At 43.2% G+C, this 14037-nt stretch overlaps 1 protein-coding gene across 4 annotated transcripts in view; it reads right to left on the reverse strand.

The window, feature by feature from the left end:
* TNIK (TRAF2 and NCK interacting kinase) overlaps nucleotides 1-14037 on the reverse strand; it is a 424016-nt gene that overhangs the window by 197495 nt on the left and 212484 nt on the right. For all 4 annotated transcript variants that reach the window (XM_084847490.1, XM_084847491.1, XM_084847489.1 and 1 more), the window contains exon 5: nucleotides 4758-4868. In XM_084847490.1, the coding sequence (XP_084703616.1) occupies nucleotides 4758-4868 (111 nt within the window). The remainder of the gene's footprint in view (nucleotides 1-4757; nucleotides 4869-14037) is intronic.

Below are 14037 nucleotides of genomic sequence, written 5' to 3' on the forward strand. Positions count from 1 at the left end.
TAGCTCCTGTTTAAATTACTGCAATGTCTATGCAGGACTACTCTTTAATGTATTTATATTTATTTATTATAATTAGTTTTATCCCACCTTCCAGGATACAAATCCTTCCAAAGCAGCTTACAAGTAACAACAGTGAAAATGTATTAAAATAAAAATATAAAAACCTAAGTCATCAGGATTCTTCTCACAGGGCAGTTGGTGGTAGATGGCTCTTATGGGGTGAGGAGGACTGCTGAGCTAGACTAGTCTCTTTGCCTCCCTCCTGGAATCATTCCCATAGGACAATTGGTGGTAGAAGGCCCTGTTGGTGGTAGAGGGTGACAGTCTACCTGGAGTAGGCTCAGAGATGGGTTTTGCCTGCCTGCCTCCCTTCAAGACAGTTCAGAGACCACAGCTGGTGCAGAATTATCCTACCTGTTTCCTGACAGGAACTGGATATAGTGAGCAAGTAACACTGGGTGCCTGTTTGCTTCAAGATGGTGGTGCTTAATTTAAAGCTCTACACAGCCTGGTCTAACTGAGAAGCAACCTCTCCCGTATGTTCCTCCCCACTTCTTAAGATCCAAGGAGGAAGTCCCACTCCATCATTCAACCAGGCAGAACCTGGAAGGTGAGGAGCAGGGCCTTCTCTGTGATGGCCCATCCCCACTATGCAACTCTTTGCCAAAAGACGCTACCCTGAACATCTCCCAGAAGTATTCTTCTAGCAGCTGAGTGGTTCCTGGACACTTTGTTGTTCAGATAGTCTATTGTTAGGTTTGTTTGTTTGTTTTAAACTACTGCTCCTCTATTTTTTATTTTATTTGATTATCTGTTCTAGTGCTGTATTTTGTACATTTTGAAAATGTTATACCCTGTTGGTTTTGCGCTATCAAGAGTTTGTGCTAGTGTTTGCTTCCTGATTAGATTTTTATATGTATTTTAACATTTAAATGGAGCATTATACTATATTTTAATTGTCTTCCATAGCTTTGGATACCTATGGGCAGAAAGGAGATTCATAAATACTAGAGATTAAAAAGGAAATAATAATAAGTAGGACCAAGTGAATGAGCCATAGATACAGGTTCTTCTGAGGCATATGGTCCAAAATGAGTGGCAACGGAGGGGGGGGAACCACTGCATCCAACACCCCCCTTCCTGGTTTGTGAACACCAGCACAAGCTGTAATTTAGATCTGCAGAGTCTTGGGTGGTCAGAAACCCTATCCTGTCCTGATGGCTTTCTGTTATCTGAATGCATTTACTGGTTCTTATTACCTGACATTCCTTTTGCAAGTGGGGTTGGCATCCTGATGATGAATTTTTGCCTCGACCAACTTGCCTACACAACTTGCAATCCACCAAGCGCAATGCAGTGAGGCAGCAGCTTGATAATCTTCCTGGTTTGGCTGCCTAACAATGTGATCCTATACATGTCTACATAAATCCCATTTGTTCAACGGGGCTTACTCCCAGGAAAGTGAGCATAGGACTGAAGCCCTAGATTACAAAAATATGGAGCTGACAAGCCCCTTCCAGACAACAAGACATGCCTGATAGGTCACAAGTTGAGTATGCCAGGTCTAATATTGCTCACTACTGGCTTTTATTGTTGTTTTTATTGTTTTTTTATTTTTATCACTTTTAATATTTTAATTGTTTTTATGTATGTTATTGTTGTAAGCTGCCTTGGGAAGGCTTCTGCCTTGAAAGGCAGCTAAAAAATATTTTAAATAAATAAAATATAAATTGGGAGTATCATGGCTTCAACTCACATGGTGAGTTCTACTCAACAAAGTCAGGGACTGAAAAGGGGATGGGATCTGCCAAGGGGATCCCAGTGCCTATGGTAAAAGTAACATGTACATTAGTTTCTAAAAACACACGATTTTAAGACTCGCTAGTTTGGTGTCACAGTGCCCGATCGCTAGACTATCGTTGGGACATTAGAAGCACTCTGTGGACTGGTCTTCCCCTCCCTCCTCACCTCCTAGATGGGCATTCTTCCTACTCTTCCAGTTCTGGGGATAACTATGGTTAGCTGCACTACATTTTTGCTAAGCATAAGCCAAAAGCAAACTTTGCAAACCTACTTTTGTCTGTGGCTTCAGAATGTTGTTTTGTGCTAATTATACTTGGCAAAAACACTGGTGCAGGCATGAGCCTAAGCAAAGTTGGCTCCGAAACTCAAAGGGAAGGAGGAAAGCTCATGCAAGATGTGACAAGAGCGATGGAAGAAAGGAGGAGAGCCCATAGGGTGTTCCCAATCTATGCTTAGGAGATTGGGCACTGGTATGTTTGCACTAAGCCTTTGGCTAAATTATCCCTCTATAAATCACACTCACTCTTTGCACACCGTGGGAGCTGCTGACTCACAATACCACAGACGACTGCATATCCACCAACCAAACTGACAGAACTGGCTGATCTTTTGACATCCAAAATATGTTACACTGGTGGAACAAGTCAACAGTCAGAACCTGACTCACTGCTCTTGGCCTATTTTAAGAACCTCACTTCCCAGTTTGTAAATATAAACCCTAGTCTGTGTAACTGTGGCTTCCTGAGACAGAAATAAAAAGTCAATACAATAGTTCATTAGCCACAATGTTGCTTGCCTTTCATATCAAGTTGCTAAAGTGCTACAGCTGGGGGTGTTTACTGTAAATGAGCGAGTGCTTTGTCACTATCAGATAGCAAGTGCCACTTTGGGAGTGTTTTAGAGCCCATTTTTGTTTTCAGGTTGAACATTGCGCTGCTTCTTCTGTTCCTTTTGTATTAGTGACTTAACCCAGTAGGAGTCTGAAAGCATATTAGAAGAATGCTCTTCTGAGTACCCAAGTGGCCACATGGATCACTCATGCACTAAAGCTAAGCATTTAAGTATTTTGTTAGCTTGAGACTGCTAAATACCTGTAGCTGTTTCTTCATTACTGCTGGTCCCACATGATCATTGCACTTGCACAGTTGGGCATTATATGACTATTGTAATCGCAGGGATGAGCCAAATGAAATGTACAACACTTTGTAGATTAGAAGGATAAGAAACCAATTACCTATGGGCAGCAACTATTGGCTTCACAGGCACAGAAGCCACACAACTGAGCTACAGAAGGATTTGGTAGCTTCTAGCTAGTTCAGCAACAAAGAGTTAGATAGCTATCTTTGTTTTTCTTGGTTTCTGTCACCACCTTTAGTTGTTACTCTATTGTTACAACTTGAATATGCTTTTTTGGAAGTGTTATACCCTCCCCTGGATGATGTGTATCTGGTTAAATAAACTGTGCTTGGGTTTGATTTGATTTTGGATTGATGTGCTTTTTAGAGAGGATTCCAGCACAGGACTCAACATGTTATGGATTTCCACAAAGAAACAGCAGAAAATGCACATATAGATCATAACATATAACAATCCTACCAGCAGGTTTCTTACTGCAGGTACGCATTACTGTTTGCCTTCCATGAAGCAAATCAGTAACATATTTAAGTGACCCTGATTCTTAGCCTCATCACAATTTGAGCTATAGATAGTAGTGACTCACTGATAAAGAGCACCACTGGCAAAAAGCACCATTTCCCACCTCCACAGTAATGCAGCTCAGAGACTTTGGATCATCTTTAAATCAGGGACTCATCTTTATGAGTCCCTGACTAATAAACAAGGTCTCTCCCCACCTCTTTCAATTTCTCTAAAGGGAATTCTAATTTAGATATACCTTTGCTCCTTTTAATATTAAAGAAGGACTTTTCCTTTGAAAGAAACAACAAAAGTCAAGGAAGGAAGCGAACCAACTAACTCTCACTCATTCATGATACATCATATTTAAGTAACTATGAATCATTCATACCTACAGGCAGCACCTACAAACTTTTCCTCTTATGACTATCCACAAAGCCTCAGGAGACACTTTCTAGATGGTGTCTCTTTTCTAGCCTCAAAATTCAGAACAAAGACTTGGTGCAGACATAATGCTGGCTCTCTGCAAACTGCAGTTTACAAATCTGGAGCCAGCCTTGGGAATGTGCACACCCTGTCTTCCCCTCTCCAGTGCAGATTTCCACTCCCTTCCGTTGTTGACCAGGACCATGGTTTAGGGCGCAATCCTATGGAGATAATTGGCTGCCTCCAAACTCGGAGGCAGCCAATGACCCAATGCAGGGCAGGTGGCCGTGCTCTGGCCAGCCTCCATTTGCAGCTAGACGGCTGATTTCAGCTGTCTAGCCAGGGCACGTCAGAGTGGGGGAGGCCAGATGGCACATAGGAAACGTCGTAACAGTGTTTCTGAGGTCTCCTCCCCTCCCCGGCCTGAGGAACGCCCCTTTTCATCTCCTCCGTGCTGCTCTGATGACTGCAGAGCCAGGGACAAACTGCACTGCCTACAAGGTGGTGGGGGAGGGGGAGAGGAGTTGGGTTTCTGGGAACCGAAAAATCCTATGACCGTCTAGACACTGTCTAGTGGCCATAGAATTGCACCCTTAGTGTTAAATCTGCACAGAAACTAACCTTGCTTAACTCTAACCAGAATTGCAATCTTAACAAAGATCTGAAACTGTCAGTACAGATGTGATGCTTAACTATGGTTAAGTCCAACAAGAGAAAGGAAGGACTTGATTTGTGTTAGAGACGCACAGAGAGAGGGAGAATACATTTCCAACTCAGGTTCCTGATGTGCAAACCACCATTTGGAGGGAGCAGCAATACATATGCAATGGGCCTAAGCAACATATGTTGTCAATGACAGGCAGAGGGGTGGTTAGCCCACTTTGGACACATACCCGTAAAATCTCCCTGCAGATGTAGGCAATCCACTCCTCCTTCAAAGTGTTCCCTTTTGTGTTCTTGATCAGATCAGTGACAGAGCCAGCACCACAAAACTCCATCACCAGCTGGCAAAGGAAACAAAAGTGCAATTATTATAATTAAACAGAAAGCATCCTCCGGGTTGCAATAACCCAGTAGAACACATTGCAGTTGGCAACAGGCAACACTGCTAAAAGAGAAAAGCAATAATTAAATAATGGCAAATTGTTCTACTTTCAAGTTTCCTTGACCTGGGAGGTTTGAAAAGCCAGAAGAATTCAAACAAGATACCAGCACCGCCTTCTTGAGAAAGGGGAAAGTAATATAAAACAATATAATTTCTACAGCAGTTTGCAATGCCTGTCCTGTACATCCCCTGCAACAACTTCAGAAGGTAGAAGATAAATATTTCCATTTAACAGATCAGGAACTGAAGCCGAAAGATATCAACTATCAAGGGAGGCATCTACATGGAAACGGAATGAGAAGCACTTCCAGTATTATCCTGATTTTCCTGAAATCGCTTTGGTCCATCCCAGGCACATGAAGCAAAACATGCAGAGTAAATACTACCTTAAAACCCACTTTTCACAGGTTAAACTGTACTTTAATCCAACTTACTTTGCGGTTGGATGGGCGGAGTCCCACTAGTAGAAGTGAACATCATCAACCTCATAGATGCTGCTCAGCCAACGAGAGAGGCTTGCTCCCACCCCTCTCCATGCTCCACTGCTCAGGGAAGTTTAATGGAAGAGATGAGTAATGTCAGATAGTTTACCCTACACCTCTCCCCCTCACATCCACTGACTATAAACCAGCAATATTGAAGCCTGGGGACAGACCAACAGTCAGGCAGACAGGAGGTGCCTAGGCCCTGCATGGACGGAAAGGGCTGAAATTGCCTTGGTTTGCTAGCACTCTGGAGTCAGCAGCGGCAGCTACTGCTACCTCTGCTTCCCTGACCTAAGCCTCCTCCTCCTCCCCACAAACACACAGGAAAGTCACACACACAGAGGACTATTCTGAAGGGGAGACAGGAATGAACCAGCGGCTGCTATTTGTGAATGGAAAAAGCAAACTGCCGCGTTACTCTGAAGGGGCGACCCAGCACAATTCTGTGATTGGGGAGGTTTGTTCCCAGCCCTGTCCATGTTCCCTTGCTGCACTGGCCACCCTTTCTCCTTCCCATCTGAGTATTCCTTAGTTGTAGGTGTATTGCGTGACTGCGAAGTTGTAGGTGTATCACTACTGCAAAGTTGCAGGTGTATCGCGACTGTGAAATACCAAGGCTGGCTGACCTCTCTCCTTCCCTTCTGAGTATTCCTTAGTTGTAGGTGTATTGCGTGACTGCGAAGTTGTAGGTGTATCACTACTGCCAAGTTGCAGGTGTATCGCGACTGTGAAATACCAAGGCTGGCTGACCTCTCTCCTTCCCTTCTGAGTATTCCTTAGTTGTAGGTGTATTGCGTGACTGCGAAGTTGTAGGTGTATCGCAGTAATGTGAATGCGAAATACCACAGCTGCAGGCTCCTGCTACAGGCTGCCCTTTCTCCTTTAGCTCTGTGCATTCTTTATGGTGCGCTACGTATAAAATGGCTACTCCACTATTGTGAATGAAATGCCAGTAGCGCTACTGCTATTATGAATGGGAAAAGGAGGCTCCGTATTGTGAAAGCAGCCCTACTATAATGGGGAAAAAGAGGGAATAGATGGCGGGAAGGGCTGGCCCCACCCCTTGACCACATCAACTGCAGGTCACAGCAAGGTCACAGAGGCATGCCCAGGATTTAATGCAGAGGGATGGAGCACACTGCTGCAGAACTGCTCCAGAGTCACATTTAAGAAAAACAATGGAGTAAAAGGACTTTCCGAAAATGTACATTTTTCAGATAGATGCTGCAGGATGGCGGCAAATTGGTAACAGAGTCATCTGTTGCAAACAATCACACTGCGTTCTACCACTGCATTAAAACAGCCATTTAGATTGACCCAAGGTCTCCCATGGAGTTAATGGCTCAAAGTGAATTTGAATATAGGTGTCTTAGGTCTATGAGTTTCTGTTAAAGTTTTAGAAACCAGCAGGGGTCAAAGTTGCTCCCACGCCTTTGCATGTATGTGTCAGTGTGAAGGTAGGCTGAGTTTTCTTTAAAATAAAAAGGAAGAACGAAACATAACAAACAAGTGAACAAATCACATGAAGATCTACAAGTGAGGCCCTGCTTCAGATTCCATCTTGTGAGGAAGTTAACTTGGCCTTCATAAGAAACTAGTTATTTTCCATCACAGTCCTGACACTAGCCATGTTCAGACAATAAGCTTATTAAGCCAGGATTTCCACAAGTTTTGTGCACCCACACACAGCCCCTTTGCTCCTCCCTTCAGTGAAACAGACCAAGAAAGCACAGCTAACTATAGCTTCTCAATACATCTGGACTGGGAACTATGGTTAATGATGTCCAAAGAAGCTAATGGCTTCTGAACTATGGCTTCTGGTTCAGATATAATTGAAAGCTGAGATTAACTGTGGCTTCCTGGTTTGTTTCATTGCTTACATGTGTGTATTGTCCAAATCAGGTCATTGTGGAATTCTTTCCTGCAAGAGGTACAAATTGCCCTTCCTTGATATTTTTTCACTGGAAAGATCAAGAATCTCTTGTTTCAAAGGGCTTTTGACTGTTGGGTTTGATGCTGTTATGATTGTCTTTGTATTCTAATATTTATCTATTCTAATAACTTTTGTAAACTGCCCAGAGAGCTTCGGCTATGGGGTGGTATAGAAATATAATAAAGAATAAGAATAAGAATTTAACTGTATTCTAATATTTAAATTTATAAACCGCATTGAGAATTTTTTTTGAAAAGCAGTTTACAGGTTTTTTTTAAAAGAAAGAAAAACCTAGTCATGTCAATCTAGAAAAAAGTATGTACTTCCAGCCTTTGTACGACATTTCTGCCAACTAACAATAAAATAGTTTGCTTGAGACACATACGCACCCCTACCCTCTAATTTCAAAGGCACTGAAGTATGCAATTAGACTACACAACACAATTGGTCATAATACAACATACCCAGGCGGCAGATTGTGTGTGCACATCTGAATATGTCCTCTCTCTCTCTCTCACACACACACACACACACACACACACCCCTCACACACCTGTATAGTGGTACTTTACATATATGGTACTTTTACAATTTTACGACCAAATAGCCTTATATAACCTAAGCTGAGAAGTGATAGAAGAAAAAATATTGTCAGTCCTGGACAATTTGTTCAGATGATTTAGTTAAAGGACTGCCATTTAGAACACAATATAGGCTTAACCTTGGTATCACAGTTAACCTGAATAAAATACCTTAACAGAACAAAGGGAATATATTCTGTAGAAGCAAGACAGAACTGTCTAATCTTCTTATACACTCCTATCCAGCAATATTTCTGATCAGTCTTAATTTATATCTCTTCCAACCTGTTTCAAATGCATTGGGCTGGTTCACATATAATGATAAGCCAGAATTATTTAGAGCAAGGATACTAGGGCACGCTGCTTGATCACTTCCTCTTAGCTCCTCCTGCCAGTGGGAGCGGATAAACAAGTGACCCTCCATCTATGGTGTATTTAGCATTACATCTGAACCAGGATCACTGGCTTGTTGCTCACCTAAAAAGCCAGAGACAAAAGCCAAGAACAAACCCTGGCTTTTGATTCTGGCTTGTTAGGAGAGGAACAAGCCAGAGATTCTGGTTTGGATGTAATGCTAAACAGACCACAGGTGGGGGCTTCCTAGTTTGTTTAGCATCTCCTGCTGGTGGGAGGAGCCAAGTGGGAGCAATTGAGCAGCATGTACCAGCACATTTGCTTGTTCATGATTAACCAGGAGAATTCTGGCTTATTGTTACATGTGAACTGGGCCATTACCTGGAGTAGCATATGGGTGCCAGTTCCCTGGTTGCTGGCATGTCACTCCAGCTGGGGTGCAGATCCAGAATTAGGTGGGGGGCCAAATTTCCCCTGCCACCCACATCCCCACTGTTATCTCCAATCTCATATCAGAGATTGGAGCTAAAACCCTACCCCGCCCCCAAAACAGCCTAATGAGGACTGAGCATGCTGACTGACTGTTGGAAAGGGGGACCCAAAAGCCGGGGGGTAGAATAGAATAGAGCAGAAGTAAGCAATATGGTGCCCTCCAGATGTTATGGACTACAGCTCCCATGATCCCTGGCCAATGGCCATGCTGGCTGAGGCTTATGGGAGTTGTAGTTCAAAGCATCTGAAGGGCACCAGGTTGCCTAACCCTGGAATAGAGTACCCTGAAAGAGCATGGCTGGCTGGCTAGAACCTAGAACAAGAGCACTCCACAGTGCAACATTGTGCTGAAGGTTCCACTTTTATGTTACAATGTAATATTAAGCAAGCCTATGGGGGATTTCCTCTCCCCACTATTGCCACCACCTATAAGGAAACTGCTCCTTCACTGGGCAAAGAACCCTATGGGGTTTTTTATTTGTAGCAAATGCTTATATTTCTGGGCCTAAGGAACTCTCAGACACCAAAACTCAAAGTTCCACAAGCTGTCCCTTTCCCGCTGCCACCAATTCTGTCAGAACACTTTAAAACCTCCTAGCAGCTGGTATAAGAGTCTTAGGCGTGAGATGGGCACCAAAACTAGAGACAAGTTGAACTATTAAGGGATTACTAATATTTACTTCGGGGTTTTCAAAAGACTGCTTAGTGACGATTCTTTAGGATTCAAGAGACACTGTGGCTGTTACAAACCTCTAAAGACTTCTTTTACCCCAGGCCAAATTCCTTAAACCTCCACCCCAGCCAAATACCCTTACAACCAAGTCCAGCTTCAGGGTACAGTCTTTATCTGACACCCACGCTCCTCCCATTGTATTACTGATTGCTTGGATGGTTTATCTGGGTTTTTACTGCCTGCTTGTATAACCTTCTTCTGGAAAGATCTTAGGGCAGTCTCCTGGCATAACACAGCCATTTGCTCCCTACTCCTGATCTTTACTAGCCACCTAAGGTTATCCCACAGAGAAAGAATGGTTATTTCCCTTCTCCTTCGCTTTCTCTTAGTCCTGCCTCAAATACCACATACCAACCAGCAGCCCTTCTCCCTCTCTCCTCACAGACTAACTCTGACTAAGCTCCTGTCAACTGTCATACCTTAACTGTCCTTTCCCAACTGCTCTTTTCTACCTAGCTAGAATCCCCAGCCATTCAGAATTGAATTTATCTGATCCAGGCCCCGTCTAGCAATATTCAAAGCTATTCCCCGTCTTCAGAATGTCACTCAGCAACTACTACACAGGTCTTGGACAGAAACAAAATAAGGCCTCAGGCCTACTCAGATACATTGCATGACCATGGGGAATTATTTTATTAGTGACAATTATGCCACATTAAAAGTATATGAATTGGGCACAGGACTCGGCATGTCCTGGTCTGTTGACTTTTCAATGGTTTCCTAAGGTATGACAACAAATGTTGAACCATTCACAGGGCCAGTGGCCCACATACAAAGCCCCTGACAATTGGCTCATGCTGACATCAACGTATTAAACAAATGGTCATAGGAATCTGTCTTTTCAGAACCATAGGTAAACTACTTTATTGAGCCAGCGCGTCCTAACAGCTTATAACATCAGGCTTATGAAAACTTTTAAAGCTGAAAAACACTATGTGAGACTCTGTGTGTATCACACTAAGCAAGCATTTGTGTTTGGAACACCCCAGTATGAAAAGAATAAAAACATGGACAAGCCACTGTACAGCCATTTGTCTTTCTTACTTGAAGCCAAAACAGTCAGAGAGCATGCCTTTTTATGTACACACAGTTCATAATTAAAAACTGATGAAAAATGAACAACACATTCCATGACACACAGCAATCATGAAATATTAAAGAGATGGGACCAAACATTATTAACAGTATCCAGTTCATCCATTAATTTGAAGATTAATCTTAATTGCACTGCCAGCTCTCTCAGCCCTCCATGGCCTTTTGCCCTTGATTTGTACCTCCACAAGATTAATTTTTTAACAGCAAGAGCATAAGGCAATCCATTCACCTGATGTGTTAGAACCCCCTGAATAAGGCTATGTAATGAGGAAATATAAGCAATTATTAACTGACTGAAATAATATTGTCAATGATTGTAGAATGGAAATATGTATAAAAACTGACATTGTGTTATTTATTTACAGTTTTTTTTAAGATTATATATGTTTTTAAAAAAGAACCCCCTGAAAAATTTAAGCACCCTAGAAAGTAAAGGAAACCAGCGAAATCTATGAGGGAGCATATACCACGGGGGTGCAGAGCCTCTTTCAACCCGAGGGCCGAATTCGATTTTGGAGAAGCTCTCAGTGGTCACTTCCAGTGGTGGGTGAGACCAAAAGCAAAAGGGGCGGAGCCAAAATACCAAAAATACCAGCATATTTGACTTTAAAGTTCTTACTGTCAGTTACTGTCAGTAGCTGCCTTGAGTGCCATTTTTTTTGTAGAAAGGCAAACTAAGCCTTAGGAGAGGCAAGTAGTTCTTATCAGTAGAATAGGGGTGGGGGCAGGGGAAACAGGTGTGGCTTCTGAGGAACCCTGGAGGGTCAGATTTGAACCTCTGGAGGTGCGGATTTCGCTCCAGGGTCTGAGGTTCTGCACCCTTGGTACTGCATCATATCTACCTTTTGGTGCTTCGAAGCACATCCAGAATGTACAGGAGAATAGCCTGTCCCAGCAGATGTTATCACTGCCATTGATAGTGGGATATTGATTCAGAAGAGTAGGTATCCCAATAGGACATATTGCTAAATGAGAGACATTTCCAATTAGCTGTGCTGTGAATGTTTTAAATGACGAGCTGTCGAGAATATTAACAAATCTGACAATGTAATCCCAGCCACATCAATACACACACATGGGTGCCTGAATTAAAGAAACACACACACATTGCCTCAGTAATGGGTGCAAAGAATATGGGCAATGGGTGTAAAGAACAACATATTGCCTCCTCAGTACAGTAATGGGTGTAAAGCAACACATCCACAGACAATTCATAAAGTCTCCCCTATTAAATGCTCTGTCTTTGGAACATAGGGTGCATGGCTGAAAGACTGCACTAAGTAAGGGGTAGGACTTGGCAAAGCTACAGAAGTCTGTTTCCCCATATCTCCAGAACTGTGCTGCTGAGGGGGAAAAACAACGCAGACCTAGGCCTCCATAATTTACCATTTGCAGGCCTCCACCTCAGCTGCATTAGTTCCTTTCCCACTGGTTCCCAGATGAGAAGAAAGAAGAGGCCAGAGCTGGCTCAGCCTTAAGCTAAAGTTCTGCCCCTTTCAATTTCAGCTCAGAGGTGATGCTTGGGTGCTCTACAAGCCTACTTCAATATATAGGAACTCCTCTGCGTACTTCTTCTGACCATTGCTAGGGCATATTGTCTCCCGGGAGGACAGATTAGAGACGTGACTGAAAGGTTGCCTGCACTCATAAAGCCCACTGACAGGTATCCCTTTCTTCTCATCCATGTGGGAACAAATGATACCGCCAAGCGGAGCTACGAGGAGATCACGTCAGACTTTGAAGCTTTGGGAAGGAAACTCAAGAACTTTGGGGCCCAGATAGTTTTCTCATCCATCCTTCCAGTAGTTAGAAAAGGGATAGAAAGGGAATGAAAAATACTCCGGGTGAATGACTAGCTACGAAGGTGGTGCTGACAAGAGAGATTTGGATTCTGGGACCATGGGCTATACTTCCTGGAAGATGGGCTGTTGGCTAGGGACGGGTTGCACCTCACAAAGGATGGGAAGAATGTGTTTGGCCACAGCATGAAGAACTTCATCAGGAGGGCTTTAAACTGAATCCTACGGGGAAGGGAGATGTAATGTTGGGGGTAACAATGGACGTAGGCGCAAGCACTGCAACGGAGAGAACAGCTCTGATAGCGCCCAATAATAGTCTTCAGACACATGTAGGAAGAAGGCCAGACTATGAAGCACATGGTCTTCAATGTCTATATACTAATGCCCAGAGTATGGGAAACAAACAGAACGAACTTGAACTCTTAATACAAGAGGGAAATTATGACCTGAGAGGTAAAACTGAGACTTGGTGGGATGACACTCATGACTGGAATACAGCAATTGAAGGATATAACTTGTTCCAAAAGAACAGGAGGAACAGAAAGGGAGGTGGGGTTGCACTGTATGTGAAAAATACATATCTCTGCACAGAAATACAGGAGGAGGAGCTTGGCAGCCCCATCGAGAGCATCTGGGTTGAAATAAATGGAGCAAAGAATAAAAGGAACCTGGTGGTCGGAGTCTACTACCGGCCACCCAACCAAGGAGAAGACAAGGATGAAACTTTTTAAAAGCAAATAGCCAATGTTTTAAGGAAGCATGATGTAGTAGCAATGGGGGACTTCAATTTCCCTGATATTTGTTGGGAGACAAATTCTGCAAAACATGGCCCCTCCAGGAAATTCCTGACTTGTGTGGCAGATAACTTCCTCCTACAGAAAGTAGAGGAAGGAACTAGAGGATCGGCTATCCTTGACTTGATCCTAACCAACAGAGATGACTTAGTGGATAAAGTAGCAGTTACAGGAACTCTGGGGGAAAGCGACCATGTTGTACTTGGGTTCTTGGTTCTAATGGAAGCAAAAGCCGAGTGTAGTCAAACGCGTACCCTGGATTTTAGGAAAGCTGATTTTAATAAACTCAGAACAATTATCAGTAAGGTCCCATGGCAAGCGACGCTAAGGAGAAAAGGAGTCCAAGGTGGGTGGGAGCTTTTAAAAAAGGAAATTCTCAAGGCACAATCACAAACAATTCCAACAAGAAGAAAAGGTGGAAGACAACAGAAGAAGCCAATGTGGCTTCACAAAAAGCTTAGGGATGACCTGAAAACAAAAAAGGACACATATAGGAAGTGGAAAGAAGGCCAAGCAACAAAGGAAGAGTACAGGCAGATAGCACAGAATTGCAGGGATGGCGTCAGGAAGGCTAAAGCTGAGAATGAACTGAGGTTAGCAAGGGATGCTAAAAACAACAAAAAGGCTTTCTTCAGCTACGTGCATAGTAAAAGGCAGAGGAAAGAAATGGTGGTTCAGCTATTAAATAAGGATGGCAAAACGATAACAGATGACAAAGAAAAGGTAGAAGTGCTCAATTCCTACTTTGGCTCAGTCTTCTCCCAAAAGAGGGTCTATGACCCCCCTGGCAAAGGCAAAGCGC

Source organism: Heloderma suspectum, chromosome 3 (genome assembly GCF_057233095.1).
Source record: "Heloderma suspectum isolate Gila_16-S chromosome 3, 16-S_ref, whole genome shotgun sequence".
NCBI lineage: Eukaryota > Metazoa > Chordata > Lepidosauria > Squamata > Helodermatidae > Heloderma > Heloderma suspectum.